Genomic DNA, 25,658 nt, shown 5'->3' on the forward strand with positions numbered 1-25,658 from the left:
AGGCAGAGGCAAGAGGATTGCCTGAGTCCAGGAGTTCAAGAACAGCCTGGACAACTTGGTGAGAACTCATCTCTATAATAAATCAAAAAATTAGCCAGTCATGGTGGTGCATGCCTATGGTTCCAGCTACTTGAAAGGCTGAGGCAGAAGGATCACTTGAGCCCAGTAGGTCAAGGCTGCGGTGGCCATGAGTGTGTCACTGCACTCCAGCCAGGGCAACAGAGTGAGACTCTGACTCAAAATAATAATAATAATAATTAGTTGGGGGTGGTGGTTCACACCTGTAGTTTCAGCTACTCAGGAGGCTGAGGCAAGAGGATCAACTTAACCCAGGAATTTGAGGCTATAGTAAACTGTGATCATGCCACTGTACTCCAGCTTGGACGACAGAGTGAGATCTTGACTCAAAAAATAAATAAGTGAATACAAACCCTGAATGGATAAGGATAGATTGGGAATGTGTAATGTAAATCCCTTCTGGACCTCACCCCATGTATCTCTTCACCCGTTTATTTGTGTCTTTTATAATAAACCAGTAAACATAAGTAAAGTGTTTCTCCATGTCCGATGACCCGTTCTGGCAAATTATCAAACCCAAGGGAGAGGATCATGGGAGCCCTGATTTATATACCAGTTGCTCAGAAGTATAGGAGGTTCGATTTGCAGTTGGAATCTGCAGTGGGATCAATCTTGTGGGACTGTGCCCTTCACTTGTGGAATCTGACACTAACTCCAGTTAGAGAGTGTCAGAACTGAACTGAACTGTGGAGCTACCAGTCTGTGTTGGAGAATTGGTTGGTAGAGGATGACACCTACACATCTAGTGTCTGAAATGAAGTGCTCTGTGTGAGAGTGTAGAGAGAAACTGTAGTTTTCCCAGATAGAGGGAAATAGATTATATTTAGTAGAAACGTATCCAATGACAGTTGGGACATAGACAATAGAACTTCCAAATTAACAAGGGGAAAAAATGGAAATAACTACTTAAGAAAGCCAACAAAATAAATAAAAATAAAAAGTGGAAATAAAAATGTTTTTTTAAATTAATGTTATTTTAATTGACAAATCATAATTGTATATATTTATGGGGTACAATATGTTTTGCTATATATACACACAATGTGGAAAGATTAAATCAAGTCAATTAATGTATCCATTACCTCACTTTTATTTTATTTTTTGTTTTGTATAAATAGTGATGAAGTCTCACTATGTTGCCCAGACTGTTCTCAAACTCCTGGGTTTAAGCAGTCCTCTCTCCTCAGCCTCCTGAGGAGCTGGGACTAATTTTTAAAAAATTTTATAGTGATGGAGTCTCACTATGTTGCCCAGGTTGGCTTTGAACTCCTGGACTCAAGCAATCTTTCTGCCTTGGCCTCCCAAAGTGCTGAGATTACAGGCATGAGCCACCACACCTGGCTCATTAAAATACATGTAAACAAATTAAATTCTCCCACTAAAATTTAGAGATTGCCTCTTGATTTTTAGAATGTAGTGTCCATGCAGAATATATAATAGTTTTGAGCTTGAATGCATAAAACAACAAAGCAGCTAAATTAGAAGCTCCAAGGTAAGTGAATACAAACACAGGCATAGTGGAAAACTTCAATACATCTCTCTCCAAATTTGAGTGGCATAATACAGAAAAAATTCATAAGGACACAGAAGAATTGAATAATTCAGTCAGTAAACTTGTTATTTTTTTATTATTTTAATTTTATTTTTTGTAGAGACCAGGTCTCACTGTGTTGCCCAGGCTGGTCTCAAACTCCTGGGCTCAAGTGATCTTCCTACCTCAGCTTCCCAACTACCTGGTTGTAGTTCCAGCTACTTGGAAGACTGAGGCGGAAGGATCACCACAGTCCAGCAGGTCGACGCTGGGGTGCCCATGAACGTGCCACTGCACTACAGCCTGGGCGATGGAGTGAGACTCCAACTCAAAAAAAAAAAAAAGAAATTAGAAATTAGACAACAGAAAATAAACTGGAAGGATTAATAAAAATACAAGCTGACATTAGTAAATACAAATAAATAAACAAAAAAGTAGAAAAGATAAACAAATCTAAAGGTTTTTTTTTTTTTTTTTAGGGGAGAGAAGAGAATTTATTTCTGCAACCAAATCACAGGGAGAAGGTCAGTACAAATTACCAAATCCCACTCAAAGGCAGTACAAATTTACTTAGTATTTATAACTAAATTTCATTGCCCTTCACCCACCACTGAGTAAAAACTGCAACAATCAAAAGAATAACATCTGTTACTTCAACCAAGCTACCTTGGTACATTTATGTAGGAAAGTTACAACAATCAAAAGAACATCTGCAACTTTAAACAAACTACCCGGGTACTTTTAGATAAACAACTTTGAATTAAACTTGTGAAATGTAAGAAACATGAAATGTCAGAGCCTTGGCCTATATCACACCCATTCCCACTGTTTTTTCCCCCCATTTCCTTGGGTGTCCACATCTGTAAAATTGGACTAAGACTAAAGGATGACCCAAATTCTCAGGATGGCCCAAATTCTCAAGCTTTCTTCTAGCTCTAAGACCTGGGACCTTTAAGATCAGGGCACAAACTTCTATCTTGGAAATCAAAGTGTTGGTGTCCCCTGCCCCTCCAAGGAGGGCTGGGAGGCTGCCTCTGGGGGCCAGTCACCACCGGATAGCAAGGATCCAGATTTCTGAGGATCAAGGAGAGAGGATCTTCATTGTCTTGGGCCAGAAAATGGCAAAAAGGAGCTCCATATTCAGCTCCTGTCTCTGATTGGCCCTGGCAAGGAGCCCGCCTCCTGTCGCTCTGCCCAGCGGGGCTTTGCGCTGACTCTCACGCGCGGGTTGTCAGCACATTGTCTGCTTTCCTCTACGTTCTGCATGCTTTGGGGTTGGCAGTCAATTAAAAGAGCAATTCTGACACTAGAGGAAAAGAGGGCAGAGTTCGGGGCACACTGTGGGCCAGAGGCGCTCACGATGCTGGAGGAGCCCAGGCCTGCTGCACAAGATGCTCCTCTCGCCCGTGGACTATTGCTCCTGGAAAGAGGACAGCCCAGTCCACGCAGCTCATCCCTGTTCCCATGCAAAGGCTACTTCTTCCTTCCTTTCTTTTTTTTTTTTTTTTCTGAGTTGAAGTCTCACTTTGTTGCCCAGGCTGGAGTGCAGTGGCAGGCTCGCAGCCACGCCAGCATGGACCTGCTGGGCTCTGGCGATCCTGCCAAGTTGCTGGAACAGGTGCACACTACCATGACTGGCTAATTTTTTTAATTTATTGTAGAGACGAGGTCTCGCCAAGTTGGCCAGGCTGGTCTGGAACCCTCGGGCTCAGGCAATCCACTCACCTTGGCCTCCCAAATTGCTGGGATCACAGGCTGAGCTACCAAGACTGGCCAAGGCTATTTCTTTATAAAAATCAGTAACATGAATGAAATCTATTGTGAGTCAGAACTAAGGAATGAGAGAGAACCAAAGTCTGAAAGATTAAGAATGAGATATAGGAGTGATTAAAAGAAGAATACATCAAATTACATGTAACTCTATGGTAACAAATTTAGAAATCTAGAGAAAATGGAGAATTTTCTAGCAAACTTACTCCTTCCTCCCCAGTGGGTGGAGTATCTTCACTTCACTTCATTGATGTTGGGTTTTGCTCTGTCACTTGCAAGTAAGGACAGCATGGCAGTTTCCATCAGTCCTCTGGTCTTCCTGCCACTCACAGGTAGCCTCTCCTTCAGCTTGTCCCAGAGTAAGAAACACTCAGAGCAAACCCAAATCCAACCCACTATCCTGGGCCAAGCCCAGCAGACCCATACACTGAGCAAGAAATAAACATTTGTTGTAAACAGTTAAGATTATGGGTAGTTTACTTTTGCAACAAAAGCTGATTAACAAAGATAAAATTTTATTTAAAAAATTAGAACTGGGCATGGTGACTCATGCCTATAATCCCAGCATTTTGGGAGGCCAAGGTGAAAGAATTGCTTGAGCCCAAAGGTTGGAGACCAGCCTGGGCAACTTGGCGAGACCTCATCTCTACATTAAATCAAAAAATTAGCTAGGCTTGGGGCGCATGCCTGTAGTTCCAGCTACTTGGAAGGCTGAAGCAGAAGGATCATCTGAGCCCAGCAGGTCGAGGCTGCAGTGGCTGTGAGAGTGCCACTGCCCTCAAGCCTGGGTACAAAGTGAGACTCCAACTCAAATAAATAAATAAATAAATAAAGCAAATAGAATCCGGCAATTTATAAAAATAATGACTTACTATGACAATACAAAATCAGCCTTAGGAAGTCTATCAATATAATTCATAATATCAACAAATTAAAGGAGAAAGCACCATAGGAGGCAATCAATAGAGGCTAAGAAGTATTGATTAAACCCAGAGGCCATTCATTATAAAAGCTTCATGTAAAATGAGAATGAAAGGAAACTACTTATAGTAGACTTTTTATTGAAAGCCTACAACAAATATTGTCCTAAATAGAAAAACAGAAAAATTATTTCAGTTAAAATTGGGAAATGTTGAAAAAAAGAAAAAACATCAGGAAATAAATAAGGATACCTACTATTGACATTATTATTTAACATTACTTTGGAAGTTCTAGTCAATGCAGTAATATGATGAAAAAGGAAGCAATTGATATATATATTGGAAAAATGATAAAACTATCTCCTTTTGCTGATATAATTATAGAATTATAAAACCTAAGAAATATCAATTGAAAAAAAACCAAACAAGCCGGGCTCAGTGGCTCAGCCTGTAATCCCGCGCCTTTGGGAGGCTGAGGTGAGTGGATTGCCTGAGCCCGCGGGTTCGAGACCCACCTGGGCAGCAAGACCTCATCTCTACAATAAATCAAAAAATCAACCAGGCGTGGTAGCGCATGCCTGTAGTTCCGGCTACTTGGAAGGCTGAGGCGGAAGGATCGCCGGAGCCCAGCAGGTCGAGGCTGCGGTGGCCGGGAGTGGCCACTCACTCCAGTCTGGGCGACAGAGTGAGACTCCAACTCAAAAAAAAACAAACAACAACAACAACAACAACAAAAACCCAAACAAACATTAATGAGATAATTTGTTAGACTGTCTGGATGCCAGATACATACATCAAAATCAATAGCTTTATTTTACTTCAGCCAAGCATCCAGAAATAAAAATGGGGAGAACATCCCTTTACCATAGCAGTACAAGCTGTAAAAGGCTTAGGAATAAATTTAACAAAGGAGGTACAAGAATTATTTAATGAAGAAAACTAAAAACTGTTCTGGAGAACAGAAACAAGATCTGAACAAATGAAATAATACTATGTTTCAGTGAGAATACAGCACTCAAAGATGTCAATTCCTCCAAATGAATATGTAAGTTCATTGTACATTTAGTTATAAAGTCAACAGGGTATTTTTTTAATTAGATAAAATTATGTTAGAGTTTATGCAGAAGAATAAATTCCCCCAATGACCGAGAAATATATGAAAAGAATAGTAGGGAAGACTTAAATGACAGATGTCAGAAAATACTATGAGTAATAATAATAACAGTGGCAGTATAGTACTTACTTCTGAAGAGTTTGTCCTGCAGAAATAAAAAACACCAATATATATGAATGTATGTGTAGAGATGTTTATTGCAGCATTGACCATGGTGACAAAAATCTAGAAACAACATGGGTCCCATGACTAAGGGAATGGCTGGATACATGATAAATACTATGCATTCATTTGAAAAGTGGATTAGCACTATAGCAGTTGACCTAGTGTCCAGCCACTTTTTTTCATTTAATAACATCTTCTGGAAATTACAACAGTTTACATTCGTTTATATAGCTACATAGCACTCTATGTGAATGTATCACAATTTATTCAAAAATTCCCCACTTGAAGGATATTTGGATTGTGCTAGAGAGATCTGAGATAGGAGAAATCTGTTTTAAGATCCTGTAACTGGAGGGGGAGCGTGGTAAGAATTGGGGCGGCAGAGATAGGCGAGGGTCAATCTATGCAGACTTGTTTTTTTCCTTTTTTTTTGAGTTGGAATCTCACTCTGTTACCCAGGCTGGAGTGCAGTGGCATGCTCATGGCCACCACAGCCTTGACCTGTTGGGCTCAGGTGATCCTTCCGCCTCAACCTTCCAAGTAGCTGGAACCACACATGCGCACTATCCCACCTGGCTAATTTTTTGATTTATTGTAGAGATGAGGTCTTGTCAAGTTGCCCAGTCTGGTCTTGAACCCCCAGGCTCAGGCAATTCTCTCATCTCTGCTTCCCAAAGTGCTGGGATTACAGGCATGAGTCACCACACTCAGATTATCTATGCAGACTTGTTGGCCCTCTAAGGTTTTCATTATTGCTCTACCAGGAATGGAAGGCTACTGAAGTGTATTAAACAGGGCTGAGACATGTTAAATCAACATTTTAAAGAGATCACTTTTACCATAGTATAGAATATGGATTACAAGAGAAAAGAGTGGGTAAAGGAAGAGAAATTAGAAAGCCATTGTGATAGCTCAGGTAAGAGATGACAGTAGCTTGGATTAGGAGCGATGGTAGTGAAAGGGAGGGAAAGATAGGAAGGGTAGAAGATGTTTACAAATAAAATGAACTAGCCGGGCTCAGTGGCTCAGCCTGTAATCCTGCGCCTTTGGAGGCTGAGGTAAGTGGATTGCCTGAGTCCGGGGTTCGAGACCTGCCTTGGCAGCGAGACCTCATCTCTACAATAAATCAAAAAATCAGCCGGGCGTGGTAGCGCATGCCTGTAGTTCCGGCTACTTTGGAAGGCTGAGGAGGAAGGATCGCCGGAGCCCAGCAGGTCGAGGCTGCGGTGGCCGGGAGCGGCCACTGCACTCCAGTCTGGGCAACAGAGTGAGACTCCAACTCAAAAAAAAATGGACTACTTGGCCATCTGCTGGATATGAAGATGAGAGAGAGAAGGGGTATCAAGGATGACTTCTAAGGTTTCTAGGCTCTGCACCTGGGTCAATGGAATTGCTACTTATGGAGACCAAAAATCCTGAGAGAGGAGCCGATTTGGGGTGAAGATGATGTGTTAAATTCTCAAGATGTTAAAGCAGAGCTATCTTTGAGTTGTCTGAGTGGAACTGTCAAGTCATCAGTTTGATATATGTATCTGGAGCTCAGAGGAGGGGTCAGGGCCAGGACTTTGTGTTTAGGAGTTAATTCAGGCTAGTTCTTTGGTCTTCAGAACTGGCCTGATTTTCTAAGCCAGTTCTGGAAAATCTAAGGAGTAGACTGAATTTGGGGGAAGATTAGGTCTAGTTTCTTCAGCCTAACAGACCTAGGATAGGGCTGTAGGAAAAAAATAACACCCTGGCGAAAATCTGTCATAATATGTGTACTCTGCAGAATATTAACACGACAGCTTACAGATAGTCTACAAAGTACTTTGCCGGTTGCAGTGAATTTTACAGGTAACAAAATGCCCATATTTCTGTGATCTCAGTGAATTCTCTCAACAATGTTGCGAGGTAGCCTGGCTCCGGTTCTCTCTAGCCCCTCCCCTGACTCAACTCAGCCCAGCTCTGGGCCACCCCATACACCCATATCCCTGACAATTCCCGTCAGGCCGGTGTCTCCTCTCAGCCACACCACGTCTGCATCAGGGCATCTCCAGGATGATTTTGCCCACATTCTGGTTGGCCTCCATGCGAGAGTGGGCCTTCTGAACCTCCGCCATGGGGAAGACTCCATCCACGACAGGCTGGAGCTGCACAGCACTCCCAGGGGAGAAGTGAGTCAGGACTTGTTCCGTGAAATTCTTCACCAGTGTTTCCTTATACTGAGTCAGAGAAAACAACTCATTAGCAGGATATGGATGAGATGCCCTTGGCCTCATATAACTATGAGGAAAAAATCAGACCATGCCTGGTTGGCCCCAGTACTAGCCTTGGCCCAAGGAAGTCAGATCAAGCTATGGAGGAGGAATTATCACTCTAAATCTCCCTGGGCACTGGAACCTCTGGAACATCAAGAGACCCTCCCACCTCCCAAATCTCTAGAAGTATGGAAATTTCTCACTCATAAGCGAAACCTTAACATTTACCATAATACTATAAGAAAGGGATTGGTAGTAGCTGGAAACTGCCAGGGGAGGGAGGGGTGGACCCATAACATCAATAAGGGTACCTGATCTCAAACCAGGCGAAGTGGAGCCCAAATTTTACCTGTATGTCCACTTGTATACTTAATCCTGAATTGTACCCCATATCTTTAAAATAAATTGTAAAACCCCCTCAAAATAAAAGTGTGGGAATCCCAGAGTGAATCTTGGGCCTGGCAGAGAGGAGTAAGTCAGAGTTAAATGAGAAAGCAGGTGCTAGGGAGTGAGTCTTCTGGTGGAGGGAGGGATCAGGGTAACACTTAGATTCCCCATCCAGAAGAAGGAAAGTTGACAATGTCGAGAAAGGTAAATAGGCAGGAATCATATAAGCAAGGGTAGTGCCAGGACCTGTTCAGCTCTGTCTGTCACCTACCTTCTTGTCCCTGGACCTCAGCAGACTGGCCCTCAGACTCCCGCGCTTACACAGCAGCTTGGAAAGCAGTGGTCCGTTGACTTCTGCTCCCCCCATGAGGCCATACAGAACCCATCGACCATCTGGAGCCAGGCAATGGAGGTTCTTCTCCCAGTAAGAGCCACCAATGCAGTCCAGGATCACGCTGACACCCACTCCTTGAAGAGTAAGTGGAAATGGCTTCGTTATCGCAGGAAAGCAAACGCTTCCCTCTGGGTCTAGTTCTGTTCATTCTTCTGTGAGCCAGGAAACAAAGTGGGAAGGAAAGACACTATCTGGGAAGTGGAGGGCACTTAGTTCTCCTAGAGAGTTGGGGGGACGTGTGGAGGCAGTCAGTTTTCAGAAGACCACATTTGTTGTTTTAAGCTAGCTGGACGTGGTGGCTCATGCCTGTTATTCCAGCACTTTGGGAGGCCAAGGAGGGAGGATTGCTTGAGACCAGCAATTTGAGACCAGCCTAGGCAACATAGTAAGAGCTGGTGTCTGAAAAAAAAAAAAATCAAAAAATTAGTTGGGGCCTGGTGGTGTATGCCTGTAGTCCCAACTACTTGGGAGGCTGAGGAGGATGGACCACCGCAGCCCGGGAGGTCATGACTGCAGTGAGCTGCAATTGTGCCACTGCATTCCAGCCTGAGAGAGAGAGTGAGACCTTGACTTAAAAAACAAACAAACATAACATCTGTTCTTTTAAGCCACTTTGTGTTGGTGTAATTTTTCATGCAGCAATCTCTAACTAATATAGGAGAGGAAGGAAACTATTATGAAAGAGTAGGAAGTTACGAGAGAGGAAGGGCTATGCCTAGGAGTACAGAGCAACTTGGCCTTCCCTCCAACACACAGACCCACACACAGACACATGTACACACCCTGTGTGGCCTTCAGAGCCTCCTCAGAGAAGTCCTCCTTCTTGTAATCAAATCCAGCTGCGGCACCCAGCCTCTGGGCCATTTGGATGTTTTCCTTGGAGCTGGTGGTCACCAGGGGGGTGGCTTTGAACAGCCTGGTCAGTTGGATGGCAGCTGTGCCCACACCACCTGTGCCAGCGTGGATGAGCACCGTCTCCCCTTCTTGTACTCCTCCTGTGGCAACAATTCCAAGTTAGATCCAAGTTAGAACTTCCAGAGAGGGCATAGGGCAGTTCAGATTGGCTTTGGAAACATAAACTCTCCATGCATTAAGGATGTGACAAGGCTGGAGGGTCAGTAGGGTCTGGGTCACAGAGGGCACTCAGCGTGAGGAGTCATCAAAGGTTTTTAGAGCAGAAGGGGCTTGATCAGAGTTGGCCTTGGGCAAGATTAATCTCGTGGACAGAGTGGGTTGAGTGCCAGAACTGTCCTGAGGGACTCCCTGAGCCAAGGGTCAGAACTGTTTTGGGGCGCACCATGGGCAGCAGGGGTTCCTGGCCAGATGTCTGGACAGCTGTCATCCCTTTTGATGTAAGACATTAACCAAGGCTGGGCTCGGTGGCTCAGCCTGTGATCTCAGTACTTTGGGAGGCCAAGGTGAGTGGACTGCCTGAGCCCACAGATTTGAGACCAGCCCGGGCAACTTGGTGAGACCTCGTCTCTACAATAAATAAAAAATTAGCTGGGTATGGTAGTGCATGCCTGTAGTTCCAGCTACTTGGAAGGCTGAGGTGGAAGGATCGCCAGAGCCTAGCAGGTCGGCACTGGGGTGGCTGTGAGTGTGCACTGCACTCCAGCCTGGATGACAGAGTGAGACTCCAACTCAAAACAACAACAAAAAAAGAAATTAACCAAGAGCGTCTCCTCCACTGCCTGTGGGGGTAGGGGCAAGCCAATGGAAATGCTCTGAGAACCTTGGTCCTGCCTCACATTCGTCATAAAAACTGGCCATGGGGAACAGGTCTGGGTCAGCACTGGGATTAGAGGCCGGGGCATGTCAGGGTGTCGGTGAAGGACTCAGAGGTGAGGGATAGGGCTATTAGACACCTGAGTTGGGGTCAGCAGTTAGCCTCATGTGACAGGGCAGGGCTGGTAGAGAGGGTATATGGGGGTGAGGGTTTCCTCACCTACACAGTGCAGTAGCTGGAAGGCAGTGAGCCAGGCCTCCGGGATGGCTGCGGCCTGGGGCAGGGACAGTCCCTCTGGGATAGGCATGAGGAGTCCTTCAGGGACGGTGACATACTGAGCCTGGCCCCCACCAGGCAGCAGAGCCATGGCTGCGTCCCCGATCTTCCAGTGTCCCTGGCAGCCAGGCCCCAGCTCTGCCACGTGTCCAGATGCCTCGAGTCCCAAAATGTTGCTGGCTCCTGGGGGTGGAGCATATTGGCCTTGTCTCTGCAGAGAGAAGGGTGCACGGGAAAGTGGATCTGAGAAGAGGGGCCACATGTAATCCCTCCTCGTTGCTGGAAGGAGAAGGCAGATGTTTGCTTGGAGTCTACCTTTTGTTTCCTCGGATGGGAGAAAATTCAGGTAGTCTCCAAATAAGTGATTCCAGAAACAGCTTCTCCATGGGACCGTTTCAGAGAGGTCACTTAAAATAGTCACCCCAAAAAGAGCCCATCCAGGAGGTATCCCCTGTCATCTTTCAGTCTAGCCGACAGGGCAGGGCATCAGGGAGCTGGGCGGAGGTCTGAGACTCTGAGAGCTGGGTCTGGCAAAGGACTTCCTGCCATCTCAGCCCTTGTTTCTCCTGCTCTGAACTCAGTTTCCACAAGAAGATGGGCTCTTGTGTGGCCTTTTCTAGCTAGAACCCGGATCATGCAGACTGGCTCTCTGACTCTCTCCCTCGTGGATAAAGGGGAGACAGGAAGGAAGCTGGCCTGGCTCTGGGGCACAGGGATTCAGACCAGAGCTTGCAAGGAACTTTAACCCATTGCTACTTGATATAACCCGGGACCTGGACCTGAATAGGGTCCAAAGGGACCTGTGACCCTCTGCTCTCACATTGACTCGAGGGCACTCATTCCCATGCACAGACTAATTCCCTTCTTTCCAAGAGCTAGCTATCTGGAGGTTGGAGCCAAATGGATCTGTGTTCAAATTCTGTCTCTGCTGTTTATTTGGTCATACAACAAATACTGCTTGCTACCTATGTGTCAGGCCCTATGCTAAGCAAAGTTGGTTGTTTCTGTCCTGGTGGAACGTCCAATAAAGTGGGGGCAAATGCAAAAGTGCCTTCCAGCTGCTGCACTGTGTAGGTAAGGCGGCCCCTACCCCCTAAATACCACCTCTGTCAGCCCCACCCTGTCACACAATGCTAACTGCTGATCCCAACCCAGGTGTCTGATGGCACTAACCCTCAACTGACATTATAAATTTTTTTTTTTTTTTTTTTTTTTTGAGTGGGAGTCTCACTCTGCCGCCCAGACTAGAGTGCAGTGGCCGCTCCTGGCCACCGCAGCCTCGACCTGCTGGGCTCCGGCGATCCTTCCGCCTCAGCCTTCCAAGTAGCTGGAACTACATGTGCGCACTACCACGCCCGGCTAGTTTTTGATTTATTGTAGAGATGAGGTTTCACCAAGTTGCCCAGGCGGGTCTCGAACCAGCAGACTCAGGCAATCCACTCACCTCAGCCTCCCAAAGGCGCAGGATTACAGGCTGAGCTACCAAGCCTGGTTTTTTTTTGTTGTTTTTGAGTTGGGGTCTCACTCTGTCACCCAGGCCAGAGTGCAATGGCATGATCACTACAATCATGGCTCAAGGCAGCCTTGACCTCCTGGACTCAGGTGAACTTTCTACCTCAGAGTACTGAGTAGCTGGGACTACAGGTGCATGCCACCAGACCCAGCTAATTTTTTGTAGAGATGAAGTTTTTCTATGTTGCTATGAATTCCTGGGGCTCAAGCAGTCTTCCCACCTCTGCCTCTCTAAGTGCTGTGATTATAGGCATGAGCCACTGCACCCAGCCTTCTGACACGAGACATTTTAAAGAAGCAGACATCATACATACCACACACACACACACACACACACACACACACACCAGATCTGTGAATATTAACAGGCCACTATGAGAGAAGGAACCAAATATACAAAGAATGACTGAAGAGCATCCCAGAGAGAGAGAACGAGAGAGAGAGAGAGAGAGAGAGAGAGAGAGAGAGAGAGAGAGAGAGAGAGAGAGAGAACAAGAGGCAAATGCAAAAGCCCTGAGGCAGGAAGGAGTGTGAAACATAGCTCTCCAGACCAAGGAAGAGGGTCTCCTGCCCAGGTTGAAGAGGTGTCAGTGGCCAATCAGCAGGGTCCTGCATCAGGTAGGCAATTTCCATTTTATCCTAAGAGCGTTGCCATCTCTTTGTGGGTCACTCTGGCTGCCATGTGGAGAATGGGCTGAAGTGGGCGCTGCAAGAAGCAGGGTCAAAAGGTACTGACTGGAAGGGCAGTAATCGGAGATGCTAAGAAGACCGAATCATAGGTGCCTGCTGATGAGATGAGTGCAGGAGCCGAGAGAGAAAGGGACCAAGCCCAGGCTTTTGGCCTGTGCAGCTTACTGACTAGTATTCCCATTCTCCTCATCACTGAAATGGAAACAAAAATACCCATGTCTTTGGGTGCTTGTGAAGGTTAAATTTAATAATGTACTTAGCACAGTGCCAGGCACAAGATGGGCACTAAACAAACCACAGTTCCTTTCCTTGCTGATGTCTATGCAGGCTTTACCTGCATGGCCCCCATCGGGGGGGCTATGTAGGGATGTGTCCCTGGCCAGCTCATGAGGGCCCAGTGGTGGGTACTGAAATCCTGCTCCTGAGTCTGACACAGATGCTGAGAACCCAAACTGCACATCCAGCCACCCGAGCCCAGTGCCACCCATCTCGCTTCAAATCTGACTGATCCCCCAGGCCCCAGCCCAAGTGACTGGATACCTGGAGTAAGTCTGCCCGGTTCAGGGCGCTGGCCGCCACCTTCAGGAGGACTTCACCTTCCCCTGGGCTTGGTGTGGCCACCTCCTTCAGGTAGAGATTCTCTGGTCCTCCTGGCTTGTCAAAATGTACAGCTAACATTTTATCTGAGGACACAGCAGTGGAGGGATGGAAGAAAGGCATGAAAACTGGGACAGATCTGAATGTGCCTCCCTTACCTAAAGCAGGATCACCAGACACCACTTGGCTCCACCGCCCATTATCTGACTGCTGCTCCCTCACTGTCCTCACTGCCTGACTTCTCTAACTAAAGTCCCAACCATTGCTGCTTTCTGAGTTCTCTTTGGCCACAAAGAAGGACCAGTGCAGCCGGCTTTGGAGTAAAGAAATAGAGATTCGATTTTTAGGCAAGAATGCGACTACAGTACACATAATGTGCCATCCAGGTACAGAGCAGGGCTGCAGGTATTGTAGTCGCTTTCCTCAGGGATTTAGCCTGCCTTCCGGAGCTAGTGGCTCTGAGAGGGCAGGAGATACCCAGCCCAGGAGGAAGGGGAGCCATACCTGGAGCCATCCTGCCAGGAGTCGGTTGGTCTCTCTCTCTTTCTCTCTCTCTCTTCCCACCCCCGTCAGAGCTGGGTGCCTGGGCCTCGCCTCCTGCCTCAGACACAGTCTGCCACTGCAAGCCCAGCTCAGGGAGGGACTATTTATGTTCCGGGCAAGAGGGATTGGTGAACCCATTAGCTGTGATGTGGGTGTGCCCTGTTTGCTCAGTTTAGAAATCTAGTTTTTTTTTAAAGCAGGATTTATTAAGAGGACAGAAAAGCTCCCACATTGGGAGGGGACCCAACGGTGTTGCCCAGAAATCTAATTATTAAAGTGATCTAATGACGTTACACAAGTTTGGTCCTTGAGGGAAATGGCCTGCCCTCCAACCCCCCCAACAAAGTCTGTGATGACCTGTTTTCTTCCCTGTACAGAGGTTTGACAGGTCATTGTCCCTGGGCTCGTGCAGCTCTGGATATCACTTCTGTCTTGTCCCAGGACAGGAGGGTAATTATCTTCCCTTCTGGATAGGTAACTACGTGTCTGGGGAAGGGTTGCTTGCGATCTTGTGTCCAGTTCTGTGTCCACAACTGTTTTTGTGCGGTTTCCAACAGATCTATTGCTGACCCTTTTGGGGAGTCAGCGCACTCATGAATGGAGACACTCTGTAGCACACAGGGAAGCCTCATAAGCGCCACATGACTTTGTGGCAGTTTCCTCTGTTGTCCTCCTGCTGTGAGACCAGCTGTTTCCATGGTCTCCTGCCTTCTTTCCACTTGTCCTTCTTCTCCTCCAATGAACCTTCTGGTGAGAGGCATGTTGAGACAGCCTCTCTTATGGGCTCTGAGTCAGGACCCCCGGGTTCTGGCGACTGCTCCGCTGTGGACTAGCTCTTTGCTCCTAGATGAGGCATTGACCTCTCTGAAACTGTTTCCCCACTGAAAATGAAGCTCATAACCCCTTGCCTCTTTGAGGGTGTTGTGAGGCTCAAGTGAGGGGAGGAGGAGCTCAGAGAAAGTCCTGCAGCCACAGAAGCTTGCACACCCAGAGCCAACTGCTCTAGCTCCTCTCTGGAGAAGTGTCAACCTTTATGTGTCTCCAGACCATGAGTCACCCTGGGCTCCTGTCAAGATCCAAATTTGAGGGTTGGGTGATAATTTTCAGATGACAGTTTGCAGTATCTGTATTTCACAGTCTCCCACGTTCCTGGCCTCAAAGGGTCTTCCCAAAGGTTCATGTTTTAGCAGAGCAAACAATATCTTTAGTGTGTGGCATGGGGTGATCACGTGTCCAGAAGCCAAAGTGATTTGAGGGTGCATTTGCTTCTGTTCATCCCTGTAGTGACATGGGCTTGGAGGATAACCTCTCCTGGATGTCTGGGGGGCTCTCAGCTCTTCCAAAGGATTCTGTGAAGTTCTGCTGAGTCATCTTGAGGCAGCAGCTTTTCTAGTCCAAGTCTAAGCCCAAGCTTGGGCGGCACAGCAGCCCAGGGTGACTCATGGTCTGGAGACACATAAAAGTTGACGTTTCTCCAGGGAGGAGCTGGAGCTAACTGCTGTTAGGTAACATTTGTATACCTAACCCTGAATTGTATACCACATCTTTAAAATTAAAAATTAAAAAAAAATAGTTGAAAGTTTGGCTGGATGTCATGGCTCACACTTATAATTCCAGCACTCTGGGAGGCTGAGGTGAGAGGATTGTTTAAACCCAGGAGTTTGATACTGGCTTAGGTAAAGTAGTTCTGGGTAGCATGCCAGCTTCCGTGGCTGCAGGACTTTCTCTGAGCTCCTCCTTCCCTCCCTTCATAGACACCCCACCCTGAGGCTGGTGGGGCAAATCCCAGCAGTGAGGATTTAGGACAGCTCCGGGAGAGAGATGACCTGGGAGTCTGCCTGATGGGGCTGTTTGTCCACCCATAGCCTCTGGAGGCTGCCTGTCTGGCTACTTGCCTCTGCTGTCTTCCTGGGCACCCACTACCATGGTTCAGGGCCCAAGACACTTCTTACTCCAGGTGGTTGTCTTCACACTTTAAAAAAAAATTCTGAAATAGGCAAAATGCATTTTCGAAAACTATATGTCATGGTGGCTCATGCCTGTAATCCCAACACTTTGGGAGGTGGAGGCGAGAACATTGCCTGAGCCTAGGTGTTTGAGACCAGCCTGGTCAACTTGGTGAGAACTTGTCTCTACAATTAAAAAAAAATTAGCCGGGCGTAGTGGCATGCACCTATAGTTCCAGCTACTTGGAAGGCTGAGACAGAAGGCACCTGAGCCCAGCAGGTTGAGGCTGCAGTGGCTGTAAGCTTGCCACTGCACTCCAGCCTGGGTGACAGAGTGAGCCCCTACGCAAAAACACCACCACCACCACCAACAACAAAACCTATGTGTCCCTTCTCCCATTTTTAAGTTGATATCTAAAATTGTTCATCTAAAATGTAAAGTAGATGCAAAAGAGAAGGATTATTTCCTTAAATACTGATATTTTAACTCTTATATCAGGATTTTAAATGAATCAATTGGAATCCAGATTTCTGAGCAATTTAATATTTATAATCATTCACTAAAAAGACCCGAAACGAGCTCTTCTTTAACAGTTGAAAGTTTGAACAAGGGTACCTGCATAATGAACATTTGTATACCTAACCCTGAATTGTATACCACATCTTTAAAATTAAAAATTAAAAAAAAATAGTTGAAAGTTTGGCTGGATGTCATGGCTCACACTTATAATTCCAGCACTCTGGGAGGCTGAGGTGAGAGGATTGTTTAAACCCAGGAGTTTGATACTGGCTTAGGTAAAGTAGCAAGTCTTCATCTCTACAAAAGAAAAAAAAATTACCTGGTCTGTAGTCCCAGCTATTTGGGAGGCTGAGACAGAAGGATTGCCTGATCCAGGAGGTTGAAGCTGTGGTGAGCTGTGATCATGCCAGTGCACTTCAGCCTGGGTGACAGAGTGGGACCCTGACTCAAAAAAAAAAAAGAAAGTAAAAGTTGTTTTACTTTTTCTTCTAGTACTCATATTTTCATTCCACTTTTCTCATCAAATCACATCCTGCTATATTTTATGTTTTACTGATCATTCTTACTTGCAACAAAAATATCTACATAAACTGACATTTAGTTAAAAAATTATTTTGTGACCACAGTGCCATGTGTTGAATTTCTTCTGGATTTAATTATCACTACAATATTATTACTCCACAATTGAGCAAAATAATACGTATTATTTTGAATATTAATAACAATTAAACACAAAAAGTAAAATTTTATTGAAAAAACATTTCTTAGCCAGGTGTGGTGGCTCACATCTGTAATCCCAGCACTTTGGGAGGTGGAGGTAAGAGGATTGCCTGAGCCCACAGGTTTGAGACCAGCCTGGGCACCCTGGTGAGACCTCATCTCTACAATAAATCAAACATAATTAGCTGGGCATGGTGGCATGCACCTGTGGTGCCAGCTACTTGGAAGGCTGAGCTGGAAGGATCACCCGAGTCCAGCAGGTCGAGGCTGCTGTGTCCATGAGCATGCCAGCCTGGGCAACAGAGTAAGACTCTGACTTAAAAAAACCCAAAAAACAACAAAAAAAAACAAACAAAAACCCAAACAAACAAAAAAAAAAAAAGAAAGAAAGAAAGAAAAGAAATGATAATTGGTAGGGCTGAATTTTTCCAAATGCTTATTATATCTGTGGATGAATATTACTTATTGCTAGAATGGAACTGGGTTCAATATTAGTTGTCTTCCTATTCTTCATTTTTGTAGACAAGCTCTGAGAAACCTAGTTTGCATAAATTAGATGGGAAAGACAGAATTTCATTATAAGAATGTCAGCCAATTCTTTGAATACCTCTGAATTATATGATTAAAAATCACATAATGATCTATTATCAAAAGTTATTTTCAATGCTGCATTAGTCGACAATTTAATTAGGTCTTGCTTCAATTTTGTGGAAAGCAAAGACTTGGAAATCACCCAGTCATATTACCCAGATCATAAGTGTCATTCAAGTTCTGTTTCTGGAATTATGCCAATAAAGCTTTTTGAAGACTTATCAAATTATTATTAATTACTTGCATATCTATTATTTTTTCACTTAGAAGTAGCTTGTTTAAGTTGATATACTCAGGGAGGATTCAGAAAGTAAAAATGTTAATTCCAATACATTTTTGCTGGGACAATATTTTTTGGTTCAAATTCTTTTACTCTATCACTTGCTTTAAATATATTTTCATTAACATCATGGGTTGCAGATTTAACTCATTTATGAAAAACATCTGTGACATTCTTATTATCAAAGCCAGTCCTCATTGTTAAAGTAATCAGCCAAATCAAATTACTTTCTAACAGAAAAGTTTTTTTACTTTCCAATTCAAGTCATCATGTTAATATGTGCCGTGTGGCAACCATGTGGCTTCTGAATTTTTAGAAAATACAGATGGCCAACGCATATAGCCTTCCTTTCCTAGAAGAATTGTGATACAAAGTGTGATTTTTTTCTCATGGAACTCTTCTTTACATATGACGCATTTTTGAACACTAGAGGGTGGAAGAGGCATTCAACTTAAAATTATCTGGCCAAGTGTGGTGACTCACACCTGTAATCCTAGCACTTTAGGAGGCTGAGGCAAAAGGACTGGCTGAGCCCAGGAGTTTGAAACCAGCCTCAGCAATGCAGCAAGACTTATATATATATATATATATATATATATTTGGAATTTTTCTTTCCTTTCGTATCTTGTAGTTCTTATGCTCCAAGCCAAGCCTCAAAAGGCTGGATGCTAGGGTGCCCTTCTTTTGTATCCTGGGGAAGGGAGTTGGGGAGGGAAGGTGAAATAGCCAATGAAATATGTAAAATAATTGCAATAGCCTGCTTGACATTAGTAACTCCATTTTGTTAAAATCCTCCATCTTAGCTGTCTGCCTGACTTAAAAATGACCCTCCCCAGTGTGTATGTGTGATTGTTGTAACGTTCCCATGACCACAGACCCACAGCCTTGTTCTCCTGAGCTGTTCATGCTGACCATTCTTGTTGACCGTTTGAAAACTCCCTAGCCACAAGTTCCATGTAAGTGTATGCCTTGTTAACTGAAATCCAAGAGATTGTTCCTTTTGTTTTTAGTTCCTTGTACCCTCATCTCCTGCTATGTAGCCCACTTGTGGATTTTGCCTTTATAAGCTTCTTGCCGACTCCACTCAGTGTCAAGAGCTTTCTTGGAGTGAGCCTACTCTTGACCGCGTGCTATTAAAGGACTAAAAATTCGAACCTGGTGTGTTGGTGATTCTCCTTTCTCGAGGTTTGGCTATAACAAAGGTAGGAGAGTAGGAGTGAGTGACTCCTCAGTCACAGTAGATCATTTTTAGGAAAGTACTAAGCCGGGCTCGGTGGCTCAGCCTGTAATCCCACGCCTTTGGGAGGCTGAGGTGAGTGGAATGCCTGAGCCCGTGGGTTCAAGACCTGCCCAGGCAACTTGGTGAGACCTCATCTCTACAATAAATAAAAAATGAGCCGGGTGTGGTTGCGCGTGCCTGTAGTTCCAGCTACTGGGAAGGCTGAGGCAGAAGGATCGCCAGAGCCCAGCAGGTCAAGGCTGCAGTGGCCGGGAGTGGCCACTGCACTCCAGTCTGGGCGACAGAGTGAGACTCCAACTAAAAAAAAAAAAAAAAGAAAGTACTTATGGAGGTTGAGATCTGGGGCAAACAATGGGCCCCTTAAATCTATTCATGCCTGTGTGCCTCTTTTTTTTTTTTTAAACCAAACCTCAAAAAAGTACTTTAATTCTGGCCTAACAGCACCAGGTGCAATGTCTGGGGCCAGACTCTGGGTACTAAGCTGTGTGGTGACCATTCACTCACACATGGCTCTGAGAAGGTCCCCTGTTGGGAGCTGGCCGTCGAGTCTTGCCTGAGTGTTAGGGATCCAGGCAGGCTGTGGACCCTGAGACCGCTAGGACAAGTTCAGGAACTGAAGGCCCATTGCCTCTTCCCTTCTTTGCTGTTTTGGCACGTTCCACTAGCAGGGACTTTGATGATCTAAGCATGAAGTTCTGAGAGTATGACAGGCATGGCTTACTTTAGGAGTCTATTGTTCCCGTTTCTCACAGACTGTGGTTTCAGCTTTAAACTTAACATCATTCAAACTCAGGTCACATTTGGGAGCCTTCAATACGGTACAAGCTTCTTTAAAGATTTAATAGTATATTTGTAGAATTAGTATATACATACAAAGTGCTGTTTCAACCTAAATAATACAGATAAATATCTAGAGCTACTAGAAATGGCCCAGCACAAGCTTTGGGCTGGGCCACATTCCTAAAGGCCCAGCACGAGCTTTGGGCTGGGCCACATTCCTTAGGTATTGGTTTGGGCTATAATTAAGAGTTTCTATAGTGTAGGTAGAATTAGCGTAAAATAGAGAGGAATTGGGATTTAGGTTGGTTATTACGTGTTGTGTATGCATAGGTTTTAAAAGTTATGATTATTAGAATATTATGATATTAGAATTGTTGTACTGCTTTTGAGAAATATTAACCAAGCATGAGGAACAGTGACATAGTTTTGGGATCCTCATTCCTCATGCTTGGGGAAACCTGGTGGGTGGAGGACGCCCCTCATCCACCTGGTTCTATGTTCATGTAAATGTCTTGTGATTTAATTGGGATTGCCCTTCCTCTTACTCCAGGAAACACCTGGTGGGTGAGGGATGCCCCTCATTCACCTGGCTTTGTGTCCATGTAAAGGTTTTGTGATTTAATTGAGATTGTTCTTCCTCATTCCCAAGGAAACACCTGGTGAGTGGGCCCCCCCCGCACCTGGCTTGTGTTCATGTGGAAGACTTGTATGACTGCCTGTGTAAAATTTGGCATAAATACAAGCTGTAAACCCCCAATAAACGGCTTCTGGTCAATCCGTTGTACAGATGTCCACTTTCTTTCTTTCTCTTTATATCTATCCCTCCTTCTTTCTTTCTTTTAATATCTATCCTTATAGAAACGCCAACACCATCACACCTTCCAAGGGACCCCCTAAATCTCTTTTTGGGGGCTGGCTCCCCAAAGTGCCCCGGGGGGGCTTGCCTTCAGGGGTCTGAGAAGGTCCCCAAGGGGGGACTTACCTTCAAGGGTGGCCCCAGAACGGGTAGAGACAGGCATGGGGGAAAGGTGCTACTTTTTGGCAAAGGAGATCATGGTGTTGTTCTGGGTGATCTTAAAGCCCCGCAGGGCATTGCAAGCTGTTCCTGCCTGGACCTCATTGTCAAACCCCAACAAGGCAATGTCGTGTTGTCCAGGGACCAGACAGACCTCTTTGAAACCAGGGAACTGGCTGAAAAGCATGGACAGTATGAGCTCATTGGTCTCGTCTGGCAGGTTGGTGAGGAATAAGATGTGATTCTCAGGAAGAGGCTGTGTAGGTGGCATCTGTCCCGGCATGAGCTGCTGCATGGGTATGGACCCTGGTGTTGATGCTGGATGGGGTGTGGCGCAAAACCTGTAGATTCTTCGGCTCATTTTTAAAGTGAATTTTAGAGTGGCCAGCAAAGTTTTCAAATAAAGTTTATTAGAGAAAGAAGAGAGAAAAGGAGGGGAGACATGTCAGAGCTGGTATGGACAAAAGAAACCGCACATTTTGCTCTTTTTAATAGACCTGATATATCTTTACAATGGTTGATATGTTAAAGAGAGTGGAGTCCAGGTAACCGCCACTCTGGAGACTGACATCTGTGGGCTCCTGATGGAAGAAGAGAAGGGGATGGGTGGTCTTTTCCTGACCACATTGTCTTTTGCAGAAGACCTGCCAGATGTTTCCAATTTACAAATTCCTGAGCTAAAAGGTGGTCTTACTATCATTTCTATGACTTTGGTCAGTTAAGGGGTGGTATTTGGTCTTCTAACTTCAACAGGAAACCTGTAAGTTTCTTAGTAACTATTATACTAAACCAAGCATTGAAAGGTTGGGTTGTCCTACAGCACGTGGAGAGTGGGTATACAGTTCACATAACTGAGTTACAGAATCCAGACGTCAATGTGTTAATTTACAAGGAGAAATCATTGGCTTGAGGGCTGAACCCCAAAATCTATAGGTAGATGTATGTGGAAAGTTACATGGTGAGCCAGGACTCAGGACAAGATGGGTTGATTGAGATGAACTAAATGTTTCATAATTGATCTGGTTAAGACAGCAAGATATATTTACCTCCACCCCAGGTACAACCTTGCCACTGGGACCAGATGTGAGATAATAAAAATATATTTGGTCTTTGTTCCTGGTTCCTGGCACGGAGCTCCTAAAACTCTTGGACTTTACTAAGTGATAGGAATGTCTTTTGTTACCCATGCTAATGAGATGACTCATTTGTATGGGGGCATGGGATGGGGGCGGTGCCAGATAGCTTTAGGGTGAGGACTGGTCACCAGAAGAACCAACCCCATGATAAGAGGGTTGGAACTTTCAGACCTAACTTCGGGAAGGGAAAAGGGAATAGACATTGAGTTCAGTCATGTAGCCAATAGCATAATAAATTATGCCTACATTATGAAAACCTGTAGAAAAACCCTGAGATGACAAGGTTTGGAGACTTCCAGGTTGATGAACACATTGCTATGGTGGGAGGGTCATGTGTCTGGAGAGGCATGGAGGTTCTGTGCTCCCATCCCAGCTTCACTCCCCACTGCCCTGTCCTCTGCATCTCTTCCATTGGGCTGTTTCTGAGTTGTATCTTTTATAATAAAATTGCAATCAGAAGTACGGTATAGTACTTTCCTAAGTTCTGACGGTCATTCCAGCAAATGAACAAACTCATCTGTCATGGGACCCTCTCCCCCAATCTGTAGCCAAGTCAGACAGAAATCTGGGTAGCTTGGGGACCTGGGACTTGTGTCTGGCATCTGAAGTGGGTACAGTCTTGAGGGAAATGAACCCATTATCCTGTGGGTCTGCACTAACTCCAGGTAGTGTTAAAATTGAACTGTAGGACACTTAATTGTTATCATAGGATTATTGTTGGAAAGTACCAGACTACTTAGACTGTTTGCTCAAAGATCCTCCCATCTTGAATGGGCCCTGGCTGACTGACTTCCACTTCTTGTGGCTACACATTCCTGCCATATAGATATCAGCATATTCATATGTTCTTGTGGACTTGAAAGCTATTCTTGGCATGTCTCTGCTCCAGTCCATTCTGTTTTGATAATACAACATACCTTTAGCCTGAAGCACTGATAGCTCAGTCTTCTGTTTAGCTGTACCCTCAGCATGCGTGGCCTTGTTTGGAGTTGTGGTTATAAGTCCTCAAATGCTTCCTGGCTTGTCCTGCAAACCTCATGAGTATCTCTATATTGCACAGGTGTGACTGTCCAAGGTCACCATGATTTAGCATTATTTGGAGTTCAAAGAATAACCTGCTTCTCCAGTCCCTGACTCAGTTAGTTCAACTGACTATAGTATTTCCTGTTATTCTCAACCACTGGGAGTCTCGGTAAGACTGCTTCAGACCTAACCCATAAGCATAAGAGGCTGATACATTAGCGTTGAGACCTCCCAGCCCCACCCCACAAACTCTCAACTCTTGGTTAAAAACCATGGTGTAAAACTCCTTCCCTGTAAGAAACAAAACAAAACAAAATTTGATAGAGCTGTAAAGTTGCTCAAACTCTGACCCTAACATTGCACTTCTAGTACTAAGGAAAAAAATCAGAGACACAAAGAGTTATGTAAAAATTATAAACTGTAACATTATGTATGAAGTGGAAATAATATAAATATTGACTGGGTGCAGTGGTTCATGCCTGTAATTCTAGCACTTTGGGAGGCCAAGGTGGGAGGATTGCTTGAGCCCAGGAGTTCGAGACCAGTATGGGCAATATAGCCAGACCTCGTCTCTACAAAAAAAATTTTTTTTTTTTTTTTTTTTTGAGTTGGAGTTTCACTTCGTCGCCCAGACTGGAGTGCAGTGGCCGCTCCTGGCCACCGCAGCCTCCACCCACTGGGCTCCGGTGATCTTTTCACCTCAGCCTTCTGAGTAGCCGGAATTACAAGCGCGCACTACCACGCCCGGCTAATTTTTGATTTATTGTAGAGATGAGGTCTCGCCAAGTTGCCCAGGCGGGTCTCAAACCCACAGGCTCAGGCAATCCACTCACCTCAGCCTCCCAAAGGCGTGAGATTACAGGCTGAGCCACCGAGCCCAGCTCAAAAAAAATTTTTTTAAAGTAGCTAGATGTGGTGGCATGCACCTTTAGTCCCAGCTACACAGGAGGTTGAAGCAGAAGGATAGCTTAAGCCCAGGAGATTGAGGTTATGGTGAGTGCCACTGCACTCCAGTCTGGGCAACGGAGTGAGACTCCAACTCAAAAAATAGTAATAATAATATAAATATCTAACAAAGAATGATATTGTTTAGATGATATAATATGCTATTATTTAAAATGTTTTTGAAACAATTTAATGACATTCAAGTTTTCATAACTTTATGCTAAGTGAACATGGTGGGCTGTCAACTATACTTGTTAAGGATCTAGGTAAGGGTAGAACATATATATTTCATGCATCAGAAAAGATTCAAAGAAATAAAACCTTCCACAGAAGTTTTCATTTAATGTGAAATTTTAGAAGTGAGTGGGCCAGGCGTGGTGGCTCAAGTCTGTAATCCCAGCACTTTGAGAAGCCGAGGTGAGGTGACTGCCTGAGCCCACAGATTCAAGAACAACCTGGGCAACTTGGTGAGACCTCATCTCCACATTAAATCAAAAAATTAGCCAGGTATAGTGCCATGCACCTGTAGTCCCGGCTACCTAGAAGGCTGAGGTAGAAGGATCGCCTGAGCCCAGCAGGTGGATGCTGGGGTGGCTGTGAGTGTGCCACTGCACTCCAGCCTGGGCAACAGAGTAAGACTCCAACTCAAAAAAAAAAGTGAGCGTACATTAGTTTTGTAACCAGAATTTAATAGTTTTCTAAAACTACTATCTACATCACAGCACTGCTTAATGTGACCTGAGGAAAGCAGCCTTTTCTATTTTGGCCCATTCCATCTTTCCAGTTTCATTTCTCATTCCCCCACACCTGCTGCTTTCTATTGTTCTTTTCACACAACAGGCATTCTTATGACTCTGTGCCTTGCCTACACCGTTCCTTCAGCCGGGAATGCTCCTTGCTCTCTTCCATACTTATTTATTCTTCCAGATTCACTTCAAAGCCATTTTCAGGTTTCTGAAGGCACAGTTGGTTGCTCAGGGCTCTGCACTCTGTAGTTCTTTAGTTTATAGCTGGTACAGCATTTATCACAAGTGATATGATTCATTTGCAGTGTGCCTTCCTAACTAGATGGTGAGCCTACCTGAGGAGTAGATGTATTATTAACTTTTGTATCCACTACCCAGCACATAGCAGGCTACTCAATGAAAGTTCAGTAAGTGAATTTTAAATTGATTTTTATCTCTTGCTCAAAAAGTCAAGCTACTGAATAGATAAATGAATGAATAGACTAATGGTAAGGTTGACCACCAAGAAAAAAAATCTGTGGTCCTTGGCACTCAGGCTCAGAAAAGGAATGATGTTGGAAGTATGCTCTGTGAAAGGCTGTTATACAAATCCTGCAAATGAGAGCATTTTTTAAACACAAACAAAAGACACCTTACCTTAGACAGCGTGTCTTTGGAATTCAGAATACTGCACCTTGCCGCCTGACAATATTAAGAACTGTAAAGGGTCTAAGATTTGATTTTACTTTACAAAAGCTAGTAAGTTAGACCACATGATATTTGCTAGGAAGAGG

General features: G+C 44.9%; 1 protein-coding gene across 1 annotated transcript; it reads right to left on the bottom strand.

The window, feature by feature from the left end:
- Positions 1 to 7,599: 7,599 nt before the first annotated feature.
- On the bottom strand, positions 7,600 to 13,481 carry LOC103262633 (quinone oxidoreductase PIG3-like). Its single transcript, XM_008060268.1, has 5 exons — positions 13,344 to 13,481; positions 10,545 to 10,812; positions 9,379 to 9,591; positions 8,474 to 8,670; positions 7,600 to 7,779 (listed from the first exon to the last, which is right to left on the bottom strand). Exons 1-5 carry the CDS (start codon positions 13,479 to 13,481, stop codon positions 7,600 to 7,602), a joined length of 996 nt encoding a protein of 331 aa, XP_008058459.1.
- Between the last annotated feature and the right edge of the window lie 12,177 nt (positions 13,482 to 25,658).

This window comes from Carlito syrichta, unplaced genomic scaffold (genome assembly GCF_000164805.1).
Source record: "Carlito syrichta isolate Samal-C Ts95f unplaced genomic scaffold, Tarsius_syrichta-2.0.1 Scaffold304574, whole genome shotgun sequence".
Classification (NCBI taxonomy): Eukaryota; Metazoa; Chordata; class Mammalia; order Primates; family Tarsiidae; genus Carlito; species Carlito syrichta.